The following is a 23,565-nucleotide window of genomic DNA, read 5'->3' on the forward strand; positions in this document are numbered from 1 at the left end:
ACTCCTCAGGGTGCCGTCAGCCAGGCAATGTTGGCTGGTGACCCCCAGGGGGAGGGCTTCTCTGTGGCAGCACCTGCCCTCTGGAACGACCTGCCCCCGGAGATACGTACGATACCAGATCTCCGTGCTTTTCGCCATGCTCTCAAAACTTTTCTATTTCATCAAGCTGGGCTGGCGTAACCCCCCCCCCCTTTAGATATTTTTAGTTGTAAATGGTTTTTACTCGGGAGATTTTAAATTTTGGGGCAAAATTTGTTTAATTCTTTTAAAATTTTAAATTTTTTATTGGGATGTTTTTTATTCTAGACTGTGCACCGCCCTGAGTCCAGTAGGAGAAGGGCGGTATAAAAATTTAATAAAATAAAATAAATAAAATAAGTGTTAACAAATTCTGATTTGACTTGGACCTGGAGTATATCTTCCTATCTCCCCAGTAATTTGGGGCAAAAATCTTCAGGGATATATTATTTGCTTTCACTTAATATGTTGCTGTTAGTTGCGAAGTCGTGTTCGACCCATCACAACCTCATGGACAACATTCCTTCAGGCCTTCCTGCCCTCTACCATCCTCTGGAGTCCATTTAAGCTCATGCCTACTGCTTCAATGACTGCTTCAGTGACTCCATCCAGCCCCCTCATTCTCTGTCGTCCCATTCTTCTTTTGCCCTCAATCATTCCCAGTGTCTTGGGTGTCTCTGCACAGCATAGCTCATAGCTTTATTGAGCTACGCAAGCCCCTTTGCCACGACAAGGCAGTAATCCATAAAGGAGATAATTAGTTAATTAATTAGTTCAATACAAATGCAATTTCAATTTAAATATCCAAAGAAATAACAGATCAAGAAACAAATAGATTATCATCCTTTCTTTTGAATCAATCTGCTTCTCATCTTGGAAACTTCAGATCTTGCTTGCTCTGGCTTAGGACTTTGACCCTGGGCTTAGGACCAAATGCAGTAGCAATGGCAGAGAAGATAACAGTTTGTAAGAAAGTAACCTTAAACAATGTTTTTAAATCAATCCAGAAGCAGCGCGGCATTAGTGGCTGGGAAAATGTCGGGTTCAGACAAGCCCAGCAAAATCCAGCCAGACAAACCATCACTGGGGGTTCTTTGGATCAAAGCTGTCCTGTAGGGACAGCGAAGAAAGAGAGGCAGCTTGGTGTCTAAAGAGAGACAGGCAAGTTCCTTGGATAGCCCAAGAAACTCTCTCCGAGCCGGTGATGGGGGGTGGTGATCAGAGTGAATCGCCATGAAGCTGGAGCCTCTGGAGCAAGCAATGTACAGGAGGGAAGATTTGGACGGAGTGCTGGTGCTGGGTGAGTGATTGGCTAACCCACAGACAATAAAAGGAAAATTCTAAATACTTTTAACTACTAAACTATTACTAAAATTACCTCGGCGTGGAAATTGAGGCTAAATAAATCGAGGCTAAACTGAATGAAAAAGAGCCTTGGTAGTACAGTGGTCTTAAGCACCCTGTTATTAAGACCAGCTGCCTGCAATTACTGCAGGTTCAAATCTCGCCAAGGCTCAAGGTTGACTCAGCCTTCCATCCTTTCTAAGGTAGGTAAATTGAGGACCCAGTTGTGGGGGCAATAAGCTGACTTTGTATAAATATTGCTTATTGCTATTGCTTAGCGCATTGTAAGCCGCCCTGAGTCTCCGGAGAAGGGCGGCATATAAATCAAAAATTTTTAAAAAAAAATTTTTTTAAAAAATTAAAATAGCGGCGGGGGGGGGAGATGACGGATGGAAAGAGAAAGTGAGAATGACAAGCACGCCATAGAAGAACCCGAATAAAGAATTAAAAGTGATTGACAAATGGAAATGTAAATCTGGAATTTGGATTCAGTTTGGATTGGATTATAAACTGATGGGTGATATATAAAGATGAAAGAAGATGTAAAAATTGGATTTTTTCTCTTTTATGACTCGGTAAACACGGATGTGGATTACAAATAAAATGGCGATTTGTTAATTAGACGAGTGGAACTGTGGATTATAGAGAGACATCTGCAGGAGAAGAAGAGCATGACATGGAATTGTTTTATTTTTAAAACCTTGAACTTTTTAAAAAAGATAACTGGCGAGAACTAAGGAGGTACGTTTTGCCTACAAGAGGACAGACTTTGATGATTATAAAAGAAGGACCTTAATGCGATTTAAAACTGGAATAATTCAACCCAGAAAGAATAAAATGGAACAGGAACTTAATGAACTGATAAAGATGATGTGTTTGGAAATAAAAGAAATGATTATAAATTTGCATGGACAATTGAAATCTGAGGAGGCAAAGATAGAACTAAAATTCACTGAAGATGAAAAGGAAATAACTAATGAGAAACAAGAAAGAGAGATGGATAATGAAGAAGACAAAGAGACTGACTATGGAAAATTAAACAATTGTAATATTAAATGTGGATAAAAAGAAAAGAAACAAAGAAAGAAAAGAAGGTGAAACAAGGAAAATACAAAAAACTTAAACACTGAGATTAACAGTGGAAGATAAGAAAGAGGGAAAAGAGATGGAAAATAATAAGAAATAAAGGACAAAATAAAAGAGTTTATGATTTTAAAATACAAAATAAACATACTAGGATTAACAATGAAAAGACACAAAAAAGGAAAGGGCAGAATAGGAGAGTGCAGAACTTTAAAATACAAAAGAAAGGAAGAAAAAGGGAAAACAAAAAGCAAAGAAGGAAAAGAGGGTGGAGGAGAAGAAAAAATATTAAAAATATAAATGATTACACTGGGATTTACAGTGGAAATATAAGAAAGAGGGAAAAGAGATGGAAAATAATGGGAAATAAAGGGCAAAGATTTCATGATTTTAAGATACAAAATATTAATAATGAAAAGATACGAAAAAGGAAAAGAAAAGTAGAAACAAAGGGAAAATTGTAATAAATGTCACATGCTCAGTAATATTGGAGGTTTACAGAATGATAAGTTTTAACAATATAAATAAACCAGTTGAGGGAAATGTAATATTTGGAATATTCCAAACTATATATTTGAAACATAATTAAAAAGAGAAAAGAAGACAAATTAAGAATATTTTAAGAACTAATTGGATTGGGTAAAATGAGAAAGGATTAAGATGCGCTTTACAAATATATATTTGAATAAGTGGAAATATATTGTTAAAATGTTTTGATAAATATATTTAATGATTGAAATTGGATGTAAAACTGAATAAAATTGAAATGATAAAAATGATTTAAATGTTATACTTGCAAGAAGTAAAACAGAAAAAATATATTGGTAAAAATAAAAAAGATAAGAGATTAGAAAAGTGTTTGAGTAAAAATTTGAAGGAAAAAAGAGAATAAGATGAAATATATTGTTAATAATTAAAAAGATAAGGGATTGGGGCTGCCTGAACTCCACAATGGAAAACATTAAATTGAAAATGAATACAGCAATAGAGAGAGAGATGAAGGAATTGGAGGGGAGCAGGAAGGAGAGAGAGGGATGGAAGAGTAAGAAGGAAGGAAGGGAAGGGAAGGGAAAGCAGAGTAGGAGAGAAGGTAAGACAGGAGGGAAGAGAGGAGGAGGAGGAGAAGGGAAGGGGAAGTAGAAAGAGAAGAAGAAGGTGGGGAAAGAAAGTTGGAAGGAGAAGAGGGAGAGGCTAGGTTTGAGGAGAAAGATTGCTGTACAACAAAAAAGAAGATGAACTGGAAGAACAAACAAATATAAATATATTAGGAAAAAGAATGAATTGTTAAAAAATAAAAGAGGACAAATATGTACAACTAGCAAAGTTGGAATTTAGGGATAATGAAGAACATGTTTATATATGCAAGTACAGAAATACTGAGGTATATTTAAAAAAAAAGGAAAGTGGGGAAGATGATATTGATAAAAATTTTAATTGAGTAAAAGGTATTGGAATTTGACTAACTGTAAAAGATAAGAAACGACCAATTCTGTTCAAAAAAAAAAAAAGAAAGAAAGATGTGGGTGAAGGTGGGCGAGGAGAAAAGAAAAAAAACCAATAAAACTTGTTTTTTTTTAAAAAAACAATGTTTTTAAATGAACTTTCTTTTTAATTTTCTTTTGTATATTGTTTGTCACTTTTTTTAAAAAAATATCAGAAGTAAAAGTCTACCTCTCTCTGATATAAATGCTGGAAAAGATGGTCCATTCCCACAAGTGTCTATATAATAGTGATTAGATTAGAAGATATCTAATACCTTCATTTCAGCACCACCACTCTATATGTAATATGGCAATATATAATTAAGATAAATAAATGCATTTAATTATCATTTTAATGAACTCCTCCATGAACTCCAGTGGTAATGGTAAGCAGCTTGATTAGATCCCCATATCTACATTTTCTCCCAATTTAGTTGCAGATATTTGCTTTAGTGTTCACCTTTTTTTTCTGCCAGGTCATCAACCAATTGGTATCTGTGGAAGAGCACCTCATCAGTTCTTGCCGCTTTGAGTTTTCTCAGTCCATTTGCAGCCTAGGCCATGTTTCCTGATTTCTCCTCTGATCTGTCTGCCCCCTCTAGTAACAAAAGTGGTGTGTGCGGAGCAGTGTGATGGGCGATGCTATGGACGTTCTGTCAGCGAATGTTGCCATCGAGAATGTGCAGGAGGCTGTTCCGGACCCAAAGACACCGACTGCTTTGTAGGTTTTAAAAATCTTTCTTTCATACCACTTTTTTCATTGTGGTATTTTACTCCAAGAAATTTGTAAACATGTTTTGGATTTTTATTATATTGCATATAGAGTGTAAGATATCCACCAGACATCTTAGCATTCATATTTTCTATTATGTTCCTGTTACTTACCAACTTATTTCACCCATTCAACATTTATAAGATTTGCAACTAGAGATTTGGATGATTTGGATGAAATTCTCATTTAAGATGAGAATTTCATCTTAAATGAAACTGCATTATTTGCTTGCCTAAAATTAACAGGTTACAGATGTGGGTAATTCATTTAGAACTTTGATTTTAATTGAAATATAACGCACACATCAGAAATAACTTCCATCATGTTTCCCTAAGAACAATCATCAATGTTTTCTACCTAAGAAAGCAACTTCCATTTCTTCCTTGATGATCTGTCTTCTTTTGGAGGCAGCTTCTGATTTCAGTCCCAAGATACCAAAGGAATGCACTGCTGTACTTATGTCCATGCTTCAGTTGCTTGGGCTCATTAGGGCAGACATTATGTCACGGGGGCAGCAATCTTTTTCTTGTTACCCTGGTGGACTTTTGAAGAAAACATTCCCTTTTTCAGTCTTCACCAAGGAAGTCCTCTGCTGTGAAAGGGGTATTAAGGTATTGAGAGATATAAGAAATATGAAATCTATGAGAATCCTGCCATTTTATTTTATTGTTAGCCAGGTCTTCCTAAAATCCATTATATGTGTAAGTTTTTGAGTAAAGACCATATCCAATTTACCTTTATATCATATTACTCCTCCTATGCTCAATTTTTTATAGCTCTTAATAAGATGCAAGTGCTTTAATTCTATTATTTAATTAAACATATGTTTATATTTCATTGCAGGGGTTTTGTTTGCACAGAAAACATAAAATATAATCACTACCACAATAATAATGATTAAAATATTTTTGGCAACATTTTAAGTTGAAGAACCAATTGAGTACATATTTGAGAAATTCCAATTTCTCAAATATATGCTCAGAGGAAGAAAATAATAGTTATTTAATTCCAGAGCTAAAGTTAAAGTGAAAAATCAAATTCCAAGCTGGATTTGCAGATATATATTTCTAGCTTGGGCTTGAATTGCAGAGCATAAATTTGGAGATTGTTTCAGAAGATGACATTCAAGGCAGAATCCCTTTCTATAACCAAAATCTGCCACTCACAGGCATCACTTTATCATGCAATTTGAACTCTTTGTGTCACCCTACCAACAAATACTTGATTAAAATCAGAAATGAGAAAACATGGAAGAATAAGTAATATGTCACTTTGATTAGTGTAAAGTTTGTAGCTGGGGTGGTGGTGGAATTTACCATCCTATCCCATATATAAAAAGAATGCACACCTTGATTTCAATCTTGGGAAGCGAAAGAAACCCTGTCTGTCACAACTATGCATCTTTCACTCTGCTGCCCCAAATGGAATGAAGCTGAATCTGGATGAAGGAATGAAAGAATCTGGATGAAAATGATGAACCAAAAAGAGTTGAGGAAGGACAATTCTCTTCCTTTGACCAGCATGTGTTTATTTTAAAGCTGTCCTTAAAGGCGAAAACCTTGTGGTGAAAACATGAAAGTTAAATGGAATTAGATATAATAGGGGCAAAATGGCAGTTTATCAACTGTAAATGTAAAGTGTAAAAGTGTGCATGTTTTCTTCAGAAGAAAAGTAGCTTTCAGGAACTAATTTAACATTGTTAGGTCTGTAAAACTATTTGGTGGCACCTTAACCTTCTCCCAGTGAGAGTTACCAGATCCTGCCTTTGCAAATGTATCTATTTTTTTTTCAGGCCAGGATAAATCCAGTTATAGGCATTGTATTTTCACTGGGTTTGACCTATACAGCCCACCCTTATGCTTGAACATTCAGGGATCTGAATGAACAAGCTGACTTTCTTCTTCAACCCAGAACAGGCAGATTAATCTACAATTAAATTGAAGCCACCCTATTCAATATGGTTTTTTTGTGGCTCTGTGGCCTGGAAACTAAACAGCACTTGAAAACAGGCAAAAGATAGATCCTAAACTGTTGCTCCGATCCTTTATCTGCAATTCAGCTAAAGGGGCTGTCAGATACAGGTTCAACAAGGTTTTGTAGCCATAAACTTTTTTAAAAAGTTTTTCGTTATGCAGTTACTGTGCAATTTGTTGCAATGACAAATTCATCCATTATTGTCTGGGAAGACAATAATAGATAAAAATGGAATTAGTAGAAAGAAATAAGTGAATAATTAACAATATTTCAACACAATGAATTAAGAGATGTTCTAACATAGACTGTTTTCTTTAACCTATAATAGTCTACTGTGAAAATTGCTAGATAAGACACTCATCTGTCTTTCTCTGTGTACTGGTAAGTATTTGTTTATGTGAGCACTCTTCAAAGCAAAGAAGTGTGTATCTCTGCAGCTTTACTGTTTCAGAGATTTACTCACAAAGAGTTCTCACAAAGAACAGTGAGAAATGAAATTAAACTGAATGTAAATAGGTTTCCAGCTTTTTTGTGCCTTCCTTCATCAGTTTGACATTTAGTCTTGCTAATTTAAGATGTCTTTCATCATAACATTTTTTTGCTTTTGTCCAGTGTTCAGCCAATGTCCATCTAAACATGATTGACATTTACCTTTTACATATTAAGTTGCTCTCTTCATTGCCTTCTTTATAAATTCTATCTAGAGTTGCTAATAGCCAAACAATATATTCCTAATATATTGCCAGATATTCCTACAGTTGTAGTCAGATTTTACTTAACATAATGTCAGTTCAGTAAATGCCAATGAAAACTCTGAGAACACTGCTATTTCTTCACTTCCAGGCTTGTATGAACTTTAATGACAGTGGTGCCTGTGTCACCCAATGCCCACAGACTTCAGTCTACAATCCTGCTACATTCCAGATGGAAACCAATCGAGATGGCAAATATACTTACGGTGCTTTTTGTGTCAAAAAGTGTCCACGTAAGTTACAGCAGGGTTATTTTTTTTCTCAGTGAAACACCTTTATTTTAAAATTCCATTATCCATAACTTAAGAAATTATTGCAGCCAAGTTAAATATGAAATTGCAATATTAATTCAAATTAATAGTTTTAATTTGAAAATTAGTTTTAAAACCAATGAGTTTATTTTGAACGTATACATTATTCTAAGAATAGCATTCTTGGGAAGCTGACATTTTAATAAGACCTTTTGCATAAGAACTAAAACTGTCTTAAATATGATAGGTTTTACAGTCAAAATTTCAGGTTACTTGCATCCAATAACGTATAAGAACTGCATGACAAAGGTCACATTTGGAGAACTAACTAATTATATTTTCCTTAAAAGGTTTCATTTTTGTTTTCCATAAAGTATAAGTGAAAATTATATTTATGTTTGCCCTTTTCTTGGAATTTTGAAGTGCCATCTGGTAATGTCAGTCATCACAAATTTATTACTATCCAAGAGTGCTCACAATTTTGGTGTTAGAATTGTGTACCCCATACTACATATTAAATACATTCTGGGGTTGGTCCATAGAAAACCTGCAGCTGCGTCATAATAGGGATGAATCCCAGATCTTCTCTTGGTGTTAAGACTTGGTCTCGGCCAGGAGACAATATTGTCTCCTGAAAGTGAGATGCCACAATATTTGTTTGTTTGTTTGTTTGTTTGTTTGTTCAACTTGTATGCCGCCTTTCTCCGAAGACTCAAGGCGGCTTACAATGCATTTAAAAACCATATATAAAACATTAAAAGTTAAACCATTAAAAACAATTAAAACCCATTCACTCATTCAATATTTATTTATTTATTTATTATATTTCTATACTGCCTTTCTCCCGTAGGACTCAAGGCGGTGTACAGTCAAGAAAAATATAGATACACAAACATCATAAAATTGCTAATTAAAATTATTATTATAACATAGTTTGGCCCAATTAAATAGAACCTAAAATTAGATAACATTTTAAAAACATTCACATGTTCATATGTTTAGCCCAGCCTATTGGAACATCAGGGTTTTGAAGGCACGGCGGAAAGCACGGAGATCAGGGATATTTCATATCTCAGGGGGCAGTTCATTCCAAAGGGTTGGAGCCCTCACAGAGAAGGCCCTCCCCCTGGGAGTCGCCAGTTGGCATAATTTGACTGACGGTACCCTGAGTAGTCCCTCCCTGTGAGAACGAACTGATTGGTGGGAGGCTATTGGTGGCAAAAGATGGTCTCGTAGGTACCCAGGTCCTAAGCCATGGAGCATTTTAAAGGTGATAATTAACACCTTGAATCGCACCCGGAAGACCACCGGGAGCCAGTGCAGCTCGCGTAGGAGAAGTGTTACATGGGCGCAACGAGCTGCGCCCATAATCACCCACACGGCTACATTCTGGACCAGTTGGAGCCTCCGGGTGCTTTTCAAGGGGAGCCCCATGTAGAGAGCATTACAGTAGTCCATACGGGAGGTGACTCGGGCATGAGTGACCATGCGCAAGGCAACCCAATCCAGTAAGGGACGCAACTGGCGGATCAGGCGAACCTGATAAAAGGCACCCCTGGCCATGGCCGTCAAATGATCTTCTAAAGATAGCCATGAATCCAGGAGGACACCCAAGTTGCGGGCCCTCTCTGTGGGGAGCAAGATCTCATCCCCAATTGTCAGTGATGGTACCAGCTGACTATACCAGGATGCCGGAAGCCACAGCCACTCGGTCTTGGAGGGGTTGAGTCTGAGCTTGTTTCTCCCCATCTAGATCCACACGGCCTCCAGGCAACGGGACATCACAGCAAGGGCATCATTGGGGTGGTCTGGGGTGGAGATGTATAGCTGTGTGTCATCAGCATACTGATGAACACTCACCCCGAAACCACGGATGATCTCGCCTAGCAGTTTTACATAAATGTTGAACAGAAGGGGTGAGAGGACTGACCCTTGCGGCACCCCACAAATAAGGTGCCTCAAGGTTGACCTCTGCCCCCCTGCCAACACAAACTGCGAGCGGTCAGAGAGGAAGGAGGAGAACCACCGAAGCACGGTGCCCCCTATTCCTAACCCCTCCAGCCGGTGCAGTAAGATACCATGGTCAATGGTATCAAAAGCCGCTGAGAGATCTAATAGGACCAGGATAGAGGAGCAACCTCTGTCCCGATCCCTCCAGAGATCATCAACCAACGCGACCAATGCCGTTTCCATGCTGTATCGTGACCTGAAGCCTGACTGGAACGGATCCAGATAGACAACTTCATCCAGGTATCGGGGTAGTTGTTGCGCCACCACACTCTCAACAACCTTTGCAACAAAGCGAAGATTGGAGACTGGATGATAATTTGATAATATAGCCGGGTCCAGGGAAGGCTTCTTGAGGAGGGGCTTCACAACCGCCTCTTTCAAGGCGGCGGGAAAGACACCCTCACTCAGAGAAGCATTTATAATCCCCTGGAGCCAGCCTCGTGTAACCTCCCGGGAAGTCAGTACCAACCAGGAGTGACACGGGTCCAATAAACATGTGGCAGCGTTAAGCTTGCCCAGAATCCTGTCTACATCCTCAGGAGCCACAGAGTCAAACTCTTCCCAGATAACACTCTCAAGACCTACCCCCGTCTCCTCCCCTGGATCTACCCAATCGGAGTCCAGGCCTTCCCAAATCTGAGCGACTTTATCATGCAGGAATTGTACAAAATCCTCAGCTCGACCCTGTAAGGGATCTTCCCGTACCCCCACCTGAAATAGGGAGCGGGTCACCCTAAACACCCTAAATATGCTAGATCAGAATCATTTTGCCTCCTCAGGGATGAGAAAAACCCTATCTAATGCAGTGAGGTAGATCAGAAACATACCTTGCATTATTTGTTTCAGCCAAAACCTGAAGTAGCAAAATCTCAGACAGGCCCCAAGAGAAATGCATCCAATCATTAGCCAAGCAAAAGCATTTGAAGTTGAATGTGAGACATAGAGTGTAGCTTTCAAAACTTAGACTGAATGGCTTCTAAACTAGAATTATCTGTAACATATGAATTACTCACACAGGAGGTTTTTTTACCTTGACTTGAACTGATGCAGTATCTATTGTGATGAGCAAATCTACTTGTCTCCCACACCACAACAGTGTTGTTTTTGCTCAGATACAGAGGTAGTTGGTAACCCACGTATTACTACATTCCCCATTGTACTACCCATGGTGCCTGGCATTCACAGACCCAGTTATCTAAACCTTAATGTTTTATTTTAATCAAGAACTTACAATCTTTCTTCTGTAAAACTTAACTTGGACAACCATTACAAAGATTCATGCAATAACTATGGCCTGCAGAAGCTGGCTGATACCTTATTCTCATTATTAATTGTTTCAGAGCTTTTGCTGTTATTGTTGTTGTGTATTTTAAATTTTATATTTGTGTTTTATTGCTATTTCTGTACTTTAAATTCTGTATTTTGTTTTGTTAATCTGAGACTTTAAATAGATTCTGAAAAGTATACTCTCAAAAATTCTGAATATGTTGAGAAGCTCCTTCCTGTTGTTGGAAGAAATGTCCATCTGGGTTCAGTTCCAAGCAGGGAGAAAGACACTGGAAACATGAAGAGTGCTTGAAAATGCAATGGTTTAATGGTGAACAGGACCACAGAGAGAGAGAGAGAGAGAGAGAGGGAGGGAGGGAGGGAGGGAGGGAGGGAGGGAGGGAGGGAGGGAGAGAGAGAGAGAGAGATTAATACCCTCTCTTGGGCTTTGAATAGTTGGAGCCTGGATAGCTCTGCAGACAAGGCACTGTAATTTAACACCAGCTGTCTGCAATTAAAGTAAGTTCGAATCTTGTCAGGCTCAAGGTTGACTCAGCCTTCCATCCTTTCTAAGGTAGGTAAATTGAGGACCCAGTTTGTGGGGGCAATAAGCTGACTTTATATAAAATATACAAAAGTATGAAGGCTATTGCTTAATGCACTGTAAGTCACCCTGAGTCTCTGGAGAAGGGCGGCATATAAATCAAATTTTAAAAAAAAAAACTTGTATTCTGATTGGTTGTCAGATTCCCATCGGGCCATACAGGGTAACTTTGTAGGTTATCTTTTGAGTCCCAGGCTTGGTTGAACCTTGCTGGGTGATGCAATCTCCCCAGGTGCCATGTAGTGAGTTCTGTTGCTAGATGGGTTAGACGACTAATCCTATCTTTGTTGGATCTTGGATGAGGGCATTTGCTTATGAGTAGACCTAGCTATCTCTTTATCTCTTAAGTGCTGACATCTGCTGTGGGCTATTGAGAGTGTGGGATCTATTAAGAGTGAGTCTGCTTCCTGCCTAAAAATCATGTTTCCCCATTTCTCATCTAGGGAGGTATAGTATTGTGCCTTTTTAATATTTCCTAGAATATTTCATTTTTCTAGGAGAGGGGTGGGTGCTAACTTCCTACACTGTTTAATTGTATTTATCTTACTACCTTCTTTTACTGGAAGAACTCATCTGGAATCTAAACATCCTTGTATATTAGATGCAGCCATATGTAAAAATATTAACATATTGGGAAGCTCTACGTTAGTCAAGGATGAGGCAATCTTTAAATTCCCATGTTCCACAGATTGCTTCTTATCAATCCAAGATGTCTTTTAACACCTGGATTACATTTCAGTTTTTGAAATGTTATATTAAACAATGGCAAAAATCTGGAAGTACTTTTAGTATGTATCGATGTGTTTCAGTTGTTATTATAATGCCACTATACAACCCAAATTTATATTCTGAATATATAAAAATAATTATAATTTCCAGGCAAAAATGGGCAATTTTAACACTGTAACAATTTTAATTATTCATTCTGTCCATAAAAAATTAAGCCCTTAATCCAGTTATGATGACAAGACAATCTCAACATTTGTTCTTAGAACTTCTAAAGGAATAGAATATCTAACATGTAATCCATGAGTTACAACAGCATTTGGGACCAGAATTTCTGTCACTAAACAATGCAGTCATGAAGTGTAATGTCACATGACCACATTGCTTAGTGATGGATAGACCTGATGCTTCCATTGTTAATCAAATCCCACCACTCTTTAGGCAAAGACCAAGCCAATTCAAGCAGTTTCCAGGTTGGTTCCTCCCAAACCCAAGTCTTAGTAAAATAAGGGAATGCCCCCACTTCAAGTCCCTCCCACCTGCCTATCTTATAAGTGCGGGCAGGTTGCCAAGTGCCCATATTTTGATCATGTGACTACAGGATCACTGCAACACTATAACTTTGGGAACCATATATACCTACCATTGGGTTCAGAACCACTGTAACTTTGAACAGTCTCTGAATGAATAGTTGTAACTTGAGGACTACCTGTATTCTGTTTCAAATTTGCTGTACAACCCACCCAAGATGTGGGGCAACTGAGAGCAGTCTAAATTCAAGGTTCTCTCTGATGCCAGTCACTGATTTTAATCTGCCCACTGCCAGGAGTTTGATCCTGAGCGGCTCAAGGTTGACTCAGCCTTCCATCCTTCTGAGGTCAGTAAAATGAGGACCTGGATTGTTGAGGGCAATATGCTGACATTTGTAAACCACTCAGAGAGTGCTGTAAAGCACTTTGAAGCAATATATGTCTAAGTGCTAATGCTATTGCAATGGTCCTCTCACTATTAGTGTATGTTACCAGACTGACAACTTCCGAAAGGTAGATAGGCAGGCAGGTAGATATGCAGGAAGGGATTTGTGTGTGTATCATTCACCATTTTAAGTATGATGCCTTCTTCTCCATCCAGAGCATTAAGCCACTAAGCTACATTGGTATTATGAATGAAGTCTGGTGGATAATTTTGAATAGACAACAGAGCAGTTTAGTGACCAAATTCTACCTCAAAGGAATTAAAGGCCACCCCAATATATCCCATTCATCTCTGGCTTTGGAGGTGGGGATGCCAAGTGGAGCATAACTTACAAAATAAGAACAGAACAGGAAGAAAAAACAAGAACAGAAGCTTTCTTGTTTGATGCTGAGCTTTCTGCCCCTTTAACTAGAAGTGCAAATTTATCTGAGGATGATCTATTGAGTGCTTGTCTAGTATGCAGCAGATACAATTACGAAGGATGGGCAAGGTAATGTTGGTTACTCTATTAGAATAAATTGGCAGTATGAATTAGTGGAGGCTGCACAGTGAGGGGTCAACCTGACCAACCTATTCCTTTTTTGCAAATCTCTGAAATACACACATTCCAGGGCTTTGCTACCAGGTATAATACATTTTAAACCACTGATGGTCGTTTTTTTTTTACTTCTGGCTTTCAGCCAAAAGCTATTTTTTGCTTCTGTCACAGGCTAAGTATTTTTTTTAATCTGCTCTGAGGCAATTCCCCAAAGTGTGAATAGCCAGGTGATAATGGCCAGCCTAGACTTGATAAAATGTGTCAGTGAAACTGAATAGGCTTTGATTAGGCTTAGGCCTCAAAGCTGAAAAAAAAATGAAGATTTAGGGCAACCTTCTCAACCTTCTCCAAGCAAAATATATTGGTGGGGGGAGTGGAGTGGATGTTCTTCACTGTAGGAAGTCACTAGGATTGTACAATATGGGAACAGAGAAAAAGAGTCAGCTTTAAGGGGTGGCAGGCAGTGACTATGTTTGTGCTCAAGAATTTCAGAAACATATTTTGTGCATCAAATCTGAAGCATGGCATATCCTTAATCTACTGTATACTACTAAAACTCTCATTGTCATGACCTTTAATCGGATGAGTAGTACATCATGGGTCAACAATTTTTGAACCAAAAATTCAAATTTCAAACTTACAAAATGGGGTCAAAATCTGGGGACCCATGACACCTGAGGGAATGAAATTTGGGAAAGTAGTGGTTTTGTTACTGCTACTGGTCACTGCTGAGCTGCTGTGCAGTCACATGGGATTCATTTTCAATACTGTGACAGTTTTGGAGCAACACTTGCAATCCCTTGCTTCCTACCAACTAAGCAGCAGCCACTAACCTGCCTCTAGGAAGGAAAGAAGGGAGGAAAGGAGGAAGGAAGGAAAAAAGGGAGGAATAGGGAGGAAGGAATCCCGTGCACCATTCTCAACCCATGCCATTCCATTGCACACGCCCATACACTCTCATTGGTCTGTGCGGCCCCCCTGTGTGCCTTCTGTGATCCACACATCACTTCTTGTGCACGCTTCCTTCCCAACCCACATGGCACTTCTAATGCACCTTCATATTCTGTTTCTCATTCGCATCCCCATGCACCCCTTCAATCCCTCCCTCACCTGGCAGCAGTCACTTTCAATTTTCTGCTGGCTTCTCCACCTATTCTCTCTCTCTCTTCAAACTTCCCACATAGGAAATAAATGGGGAAGCGGGAGGAGGGAGGGAGGGAGGGAGGAAGGAAGGAAGGAAGGAAAGGAAGGAAGGAAGGAAGGAAGGAAGGAAGGAAGGAAGGAAGGAAGGAAGGAAGATTGATTTCTGAGGCTCCCTACCAGCTTCACACAAGGAAATTCAACATGGCCATTCTTTTTCTCTTATGATGGTAAAGAAATACCTCTGAAATGATTATCTCCTGGGGCAGGGGTTGTCTAGTATATAATATAATAAATTGTTTATTCAGCTGTGGGGAGATGAACTTAGTTCATGTTTGCAGCTAATTTGCAACAGTTTAATCTTTCACTGTTTATAAAGAAGTTCAGCAAGCTGCCTACTGCCTACATTTCAGACCTGCCCATTATATGACTTTCCTATTAAGGACATATGGAACCTAAGAAAGTCTGTTTGTTACATGATCCACTTGCCCAAGTAATTTTTATGTGCATTTTAAAAAGGGTTTTAAAGAAGAAAATTATTCATGACATTGGATGAAATTACTTCATAAAGCAAAAATGTCTATAAGGCAAAATAGTTAAAATATCCTGAATTCCCTCTAAATTTAGCTGGGGAATTTGATGATTAGCTAGTCTTCACTTAAGGCAAATGTTTGTTCTACTGTGATTTCTCTTCAGATAAATTGTGATCTCCTATTCCGGGGGAAAATCCAGAATGAATACTTTTTTAAAAAAATGTAAGCAGTCATTTTGCCATCACAGTCTTTGGGGTCATTTCATATTTTACTGTTGTCATTAAAGAACAACAAACAAAAATATCCTTCAATGACTGGTGTTTTTTGGAAATTCAGGTGCCAACCAGGAACATAAGAGTTATCCAAATAGTTCTGATAAATATAACAAGTAACCAATAAGATTAAGTGGTTTTTTTTATAAAAGTTTTTTTTATTTTTTAGACAAACATACAATGTATTTTCTTTGAACAGAATATTTGGTCGGTTCACAAATTTAATCAATGTTTAGTCATTTCAATTAAGTTTACAATTTCTATATTTCCTTTTTGCCACATTTATTCCTTATCTATTTTTTTTTAAAAAAACCAATATTACCCTTCATTCTCATCTTTAATCTTAATCATAATCAAATTCAATTTTTCCCTTCTATCTATATTATACCCCTTCCCATTGTCATCTATTTTTATATCTATCCTCACATTGGTTAGTTATGTAACATTACAATTGTTTAATATAAATCCAACATTTTAGTATAAATCAGTTAATTATATAACTATCTTTTTTGTGTGTATTAATCAATATGAACATAAATATTCCAATTATTTCCATGCAATCCAATTTCTTACAAATCAATTAGTTATATTTACCAATAATAATAAACCAAATAATTTCCCCCCCTTATGTTACTCATTAAACTCTCCCAATAAACCAAATAGTTTTGCCCATATAATCCTCCAAATCACAATTTAATCATTTCTACTTTCATCACAATATACAATTAAAAATATTTCAATCGTTACAATTTCCCTAAAATATACCATTACAGGTATTTCGATTGCTACAGTTTATGCTTATTCATATTTCTAAAAGAAATTCAAAAAAAGAAAAACTTGTCATTATCTAGATTTCAAAGATACAAAAACAAATATTCCAAGGCGGCATACAAGTTGAACAAATAAATACAAGTTGAACAAATAAATTATTATTCATTTCATTTTTACAATCATATGATTTCCCATTTGTTTCTTACTACTATTCATATTTCAATTCTAAATATATATAACATCTTTCTCTTTCATTTCTTTTTCTTATTCTCCCTTCCCATTTTTATTTTTGCCTTTTTCTTTCTCCTTTTTTTCTTTTGTGTTTTAAAATCTTGAACTTTCCTCTTTTGCCCTAAATTTTCCCTTGTTTCCCATCTCTTTTCTCCCTTTCTTATCTCCCCACTATTTATCCCACTGTTTATTCCAGTGTAATCATTCTGTATTTCACAAATTTGGACTCTTCTATTTTGCCCTGCATTTCCTGTTGTTTCCTCTCTTTTTTTCTTTTCACTGTTAATCCCAGTGTAATCATTTAAGTTTTTTGTATTCTTTCTATGCCACCCTTCTTTCCTTCTTTGTCTCTTTCCACCCTTTCTGTTTTTTCCATTGTTAATCCCAATGTAATTTCTGAAAATCTCCTTTTTATTATTACTATTTACATATTCAATTATTTTTCCAAAATTAATCTCATTGTCTTTATCTTCTTCTTTATATTCAGTCTTTGTGTCTTGCTTCTCTGTCTTTGTTTCCTTGTTAGCTTGAGTGTGCTCTATCTCAATTTTTGGATCCTCAAGTTTCAATTCTCCATGTAACATTGTAATTATTCCTCTTATTTCTGCTTTCCACGACAAGTACATCATTTTCATCATTTCTCTAATTTCCTGCACCATTTTGTTTTTTCTGTGTTAATATTGTTCCAGTTTTAAAAGTTCCGTTGTTTTCTTTTCTTTTTTTCTAAAGTTAAGCTGCTTGCAGACAAGGCAATCCTCCCCCAAATTTCTCATGACTATTATCACTGATGTAGTTCAAAATTTTCCAAAACAGATTCCAAATTGCAATGCTCTTTTTTCTCCTGAAGATGTCTCTCTACAATCCACAATTCTCTTAATTGTTTAACAAAGTGTCCATTTTGTATCAATCCTCATTCACAATCTAGCTTCTTTTTTCTTCTTTTTAACTTTGAAAATACCAAATAAATTTTATAGTCCAATCCAAATTAAACAATAATTTTCCCCTCTTTTTTTTCTCCTTTATTTTATCTTTAGATATACAGCATTTCTGTTGAAGGGCTTAATATCCAATTGTCTTTTATTTTTCTTAGCCTTCAAAAAGAAAGGATCTATTTATTTTCTTTCCAATCCTTTAGTCAATTTTGGGGTTACTTCTAATTCTTAAAATTTTCCAGATAATTTTATTCAAAAGTCCATTTTCTTAACGGGTTTTTGTCCCTTTTAATTCTGCTTGCATCCTCTTTTTATTTATTTATTTATTCAATTTGTATGCCGCCCCTCTCTGAAGACTCTCCCCCCATGCCCATTAGCCGCTATTTTTACGCTGGGGTTTTCAGTTTTAAAAATATTTTTTTGTTGTTGTTACTTCGCCTGTAGGTTAGCTGTCACTCACCATCTTCAAAAACTCCGTTGCATTCACTGCTCCTGCTCAATACTTAGTCCGGTTACCCCAGCTTCTTGACAGCCGCAATGACTGCCGCCCCCACTGCCAAATCGGAGAGAGATTCCTTTGACCTTCGAGGAACTTGCCTGTTTCTCTTGGTCTTCTGAGGTGCCTCTCCTTCTTCCCTGTCCCTACAGGATGGTTCTGGTCCAAAGATTCCTCGGCAGCAGTTCGACAGTCCAGGTTTTGTGGAGTTCATCAGAGCCCGCTAATTCCCTGACTGTCTCGCCGTGACACTTCCGGTCGATATGCCAAGATTAAGTGTTTTTGTGGTAAGACCGGTCTATCAGGGCAACCTGATCTATCCAAATATGGGACGGAGCATACAGCTTCCACTTTCACCTTTCAGCCTCAATCCAGGAGCCTTCACAGGCAGTCACTTCTGTGACAAACTATTTTATGTTAAATTTAAATTTATCGACAAAGAAATAAAGGGAGACTAGTATAGCTATTTCAAGCTCTCTTCAGCTAGCCATACCCTTCTGGGATTTGAACCCAGGGCACTTACATATTAGGCAGATGTATTAACCTCTAGCCCACGGGCACTCCTTGCTTTGTTGGCTGTACCGGGGGGAGATTAAGTGTTTTTCTAGTGAGACCGGTCTGTCTGCCTAATATGTAAATGACCCATGTTTGAATCCGAGAAGGGTATGGCTAGCTGAAGGGAGCTAATCAGCTTGAAATAGCTATACTGGTCTCCCTTTATTTCTTTGTCAGTAAATTTAAATTTATCCAACAAGATGTTTTTAAATAAATCCATAGTTGATATGATTCAAATATTTAATTCTTTTAAAAATATGTTTCATTTTTTGTTATTTCACCTACTGTGCTATATAACTATAGGAATGGCTTTCCATTATCTGTTACAAAATAAAAGGTTTTTTCCATAATCAATCCAATTCGATTATTAGTTGTCCATTATTATCAAATTATTTTTCTTTAATTCTGCTATCCCTGAATATAGTCACAACTATAAAACATTCTTTTTAATTATTGTTGTATCAGTTGTGTTGCTAAAATAAGTTGCTCATAAAATCTCATAAAATTTAACATCATTTTTCACAACTTTTTCAATTATGTAATTATACCACATTGGGGAAACTTGGAAATTAAAATTTTGGCACAGATGCCAGTGCATCATAGTAACTAACCTGTCATGATGTTAATAAGTAATTTTGTTGCATCCACCGTCTGATCACATAATCCAGTTTCATCTCTTTCTTTACAAAAAAATGTGTTTCCTGCTCCTTTAAGCATGTTGAATCCTTGATTTAAGTCCATATGTTTGTAATACTCATTTTAAATGTTTAATGTTTATTTTAATTTAAAAAAAAAAGTACTGGCTATGCAGTGGTTTCTAAATGGCTTTCTAGTAATTCAGTTTTACAGGGTTTTGGAATTGGGTTTTTTTTGTTTTGTTTTTTTGTTCTGCTACTTTCAGGATTCTTAGGTTCCTGGCTAGCACCTGACTTTTCTTTGGTTACTGTAATAAGCATTTTCTCTTTGTTTGCCTGGAAATAAGCATTTAAAGGACAACTTCTTCAATTGCCTCTTTTACATGCAGTAACACCCTCAAATTCTTCATGCTAAATTTAATTGATTTGCACCACCTCATGGATGCAATGCATATGCATTATCATCACTTTTGAGATATTCTGATTTAATTTGTCCAATTCAAGCTGTGTCCAGGTTATTATACTAGCAGTATATTTGATTATATAGGTACTATCCTTAGATTATATTTCAGCCATTTAACTTTGAATTTATAATTTTTTGCACTTGTATCTGTTGATCTTTGTTTGGAATATTTTAATATTATTTTATCAACCGCATCTTTTGTTGCTTGTGAATTTTGGTAGCTACTTTGTTCAGGGAGGATGCAATATTCTTTTTAAAAAAATATATAACTTGAAATTGCAGTTACTAATATACCAATTAGCAGCTTGAGAAGCACGTGATTGACATAATCGCTAGAGTTGCTTCCAACTATACCATTGTTTCTGTTTTTTATTATTAAAATGTTCTACCAGTTGTCATATATTAATTAATGTTTCCAATTTTTAATATTTCACTAATGAAAATATTAGGGTCATCAGAAAATAGAGCCAAAGTTGCTGTATTTCTTCTTTCTTTTACTGAGAAGTTTTTAACTTTTTTTGCTTACTTTTAATCATTCCTGATGTAATAACCATGTCATTCATTTTCATTGAGCCAACATTCTTCTTAATCTCTCTTCTCCAAATTGCATTTTTATTATGGTCTTATGAGTTATTTTGGATGGCACTCCAAAATGTTAATGTTTCATCTTTATAAGGACAAACATCTATCTTTGTAATATTTCACTGTAATGTTTTATAAAACAGCTGCTCATTGTTTGAAACTGCTGATTTTGTTGAAGTTGATTTAATCTAGCTTCATATCAATTGTGTTTAAAATAGCTGTCACTCATTTTAATTCATTTTACTGCTAAGATTGTATCTTTTCTGTAAATGTTCCTTGATATTATTGCTTTTCAATTTTGGTTTCCTTCAAATTCTTCTGATTGTTGATATCAGTTCATAATTTATTGAACTTTCTTTCCCAGTGAAATCACTCTTTGGATGATAGATTTTGATGCTTTTTTACAGCATTGTATTCTAACTCTGATGTTATCACTGTAGCTGCTGTGCCATAAATTAGTTAACTAGGATCAGCCAGTGTCTGTGGTTTAGTATGCTCTGCTATCAAATTTGTGAATTTTGATATTTCTTTTCTACTCATATTTTTCAATGGTGGAAGCTTTTTCCTATAACTCAAGTTTTGAAAAGCAATATGTAAAGACTTACATCATTGAAATAGAAAATTATGTTCAATATATTTTCCTTTTAGTTAAAAGCTAGCATTCAACATTATTTTCCTCAGTATTTTCATTCCTTTTTATCAGCATTGTAATAGGTGTTGAATACTAATAAAATTTGATGAGAGTTTATTTGATTTATTTGATGATGAAATAAGTTTTATTTGTGTTGTTGTTACCAATATTATTAGAATTTTCAGATAGTTTTCCAGATCTTGCAGTTTAGTATCTGTAAAAGTTTGTGTTCCAAGAAGAAATTTTTGTTGCTCCCTTAATTGCTGTACATGGATTTCTAAATCTAGGTATTTATGGTTCCAAATATCAAACATCATATTTAAAATCTCCTAGTTGTAGGGTTTTATGAGAAATAGCACTTAATGATTGCTCAATTTTCTTCACTTTCGTTCAATTTCAACAGTTTCTTTCACTTTGCTGGATATCCCAGATGCTTTACAGCATTATTATTATGGTTGGTCACACATTTGGCATTTTTAATTGAATCCTTCTCAAGGACATGATATAGGCTGATGTTGTTTGATGGTGGTAATCATCATAGGATTACTATGTAATCCTGTTTCAATTATTATTAGCATTATTATTACTACTACTAGTTACAAAAGAATGCCCACCTTTGAAGCAGTGTGAATTTATGTTTCTTATAGTTGAAAATTAAGCAGTTGGATAATTGTAAATACTAGACGAGTATAACAGCCAGTTCTATCTTTATATTACAGGGGCATTTTGCTTACTAATTGAAATAAAATTATTTTTTATTAAATTTATTTTATATAAATTAAATTTTATTTTTTAAAATCAATTGCCAATATATATACTATTCAATAGCCTGCATAGTTTTTATTTTATGTGATGGTAAGAATTGATAGTTTCTGATGGATATACTACAAATATATTCCAAAATATTATTCTCATTTTAAAAAGTTACAGAATCAATATCATGGGAAATAAAATGTTTAAAGAATGTTAAATTAGCAATAAAGCATGGGAGTGGGAACTTGCATAACATTTCAGAAAATAAAATAGAACATCATAGGAAAGAACATGTTGAGCACTAATATAAATATAAGTCCTGCCTCTTAACCAACCCTGTCTCTTTCGAAATGGAGGTTGGGACGTTCATTATTTGCCACTTTTTTTCATTGTTTCCCCCTCTATCCCTTTTAGACAACTTTGTGGTTGATATCAGCTCGTGTGTACGTGCCTGTCCGAGTCCCAAGATGGAAATAGAGGAAAATGGAATTAAGACATGTAAACCATGCACTGACATTTGTCCTAAAGGTAGGCTGTCTTTGTTTAAAAACCCTGTGTGGTTCAATAAATGGTAGTCTTGCAGTTGGAGTCCAAACCCAGTTTAGGTTTCACTATCTAAAGGTAGCTGTTTGATCATCTAAGGTAACTGTGGCAATCCTGTGGAAATGTGGTTTCCCATAGTCCACTGAACATAGTCTACAGTAGTTGAGGGTCTTCTGGAACACCAGTTTGTAAGATGAAGTTGGTAGAGTCTGATCTCTGAAATAATCTCCCAAAGAGTTGCTCCTTCATGTTCCCTTCTCCTTTGGAGTTTGCAGTGTTGTCTCCCCTTTCTCCTTTTCCTCAAGCTCAGGAAAGACAATGAAACCAACAATGCATCACATTGGGTGTGCGATATTAAAGTTAGGGAGCAACTTTTTATCAGAAAAAAAGGCAAGTATGTGAACTAGTTAAACAGGGTTTGTGCCCCATTGCCTGTGAGCTTTATTGGGCTCCTGGCAATCAAGAAATTATTTCTGCATAAAACAGGAGGAATAGACTATAATTACATAGGATAATAGCAGAAGTATGATGGGAAGGTGGTTTAAAGCGAAGAAGGGAAGATGAACTTCTTGCAGTTTTGCAGTTGAGAAATCTCTTTAATGCCTAGTTTCAGGTGCAAATGATCAGGACCGTACATTAAGTTGCAGTTTAAAGATTTAGTGCTCAAGCCCCGTGATGGCAAACCTATGACACGTGTGCCACAAGTGGCATGCGTAGCCATATCAGTGGGCCCGCCAGCTCAGCTCTGGCATGCATGCGCGTGCCGGCCAGCTGATTTTCGGGCCTTCTGGGCCCACCAGAAGTAGAGAAACAGGCTGTTACCTGCCTCCAGAGGGCCTGGGGAGGGGGGAAGGCCCAGAGACTCCTAGAGAGGCTCTGGAGGCTGTGGATAGCAAAAAAGTTACTTCCTGTCCCACCGGGAGTTGGGAAATGGGCCCTTTCAGGCCTCCAGAGGGCCTCCGAGGGGATGGGAAAGGCTGTTTTCGCCCTTCCCAGATGCATAGAGAGGAACTGGAGCCAGGTGAGAAAGAAAAATGGGCCTACCAGGCCATCGCGTGCTAGGAGCGGGGGGGAGGGGTTTGCATGTGCATGTGCAGGACAGGGTACATAGAATTATGGGTGTGGGCATGCATGTGCATGAACCTCCCCTGCCCCCCCTCTCCTGGCACGCAATGGCAAAAAGATTAGCCATCACTGCTCAAGCCTATACACAAGAATCTAGTCAACTGTTGAT

The 23,565-nt window shown here is 36.9% G+C and overlaps 1 protein-coding gene across 1 annotated transcript in view; it reads left to right on the forward strand.

Annotated features, from left to right (window-relative positions):
* The window catches only part of ERBB4 (erb-b2 receptor tyrosine kinase 4), a 584,656-nt gene that overhangs the window by 286,543 nt on the left and 274,548 nt on the right, over nucleotides 1–23,565 (forward strand). Inside the window, 3 exon segments of the mRNA XM_070933199.1 lie at nucleotides 4,529–4,647; nucleotides 7,516–7,657; nucleotides 22,203–22,316. Coding sequence (XP_070789300.1) covers nucleotides 4,529–4,647; nucleotides 7,516–7,657; nucleotides 22,203–22,316 — 375 coding nt within the window.

The sequence above is a fragment of the Pituophis catenifer genome, unplaced genomic scaffold (genome assembly GCF_029215685.1).
Source record: "Pituophis catenifer annectens isolate HBS135680 unplaced genomic scaffold, rPitCat1.0.hap2 SCAF_1, whole genome shotgun sequence".
Lineage (NCBI taxonomy): Eukaryota > Metazoa > Chordata > Lepidosauria > Squamata > Colubridae > Pituophis > Pituophis catenifer.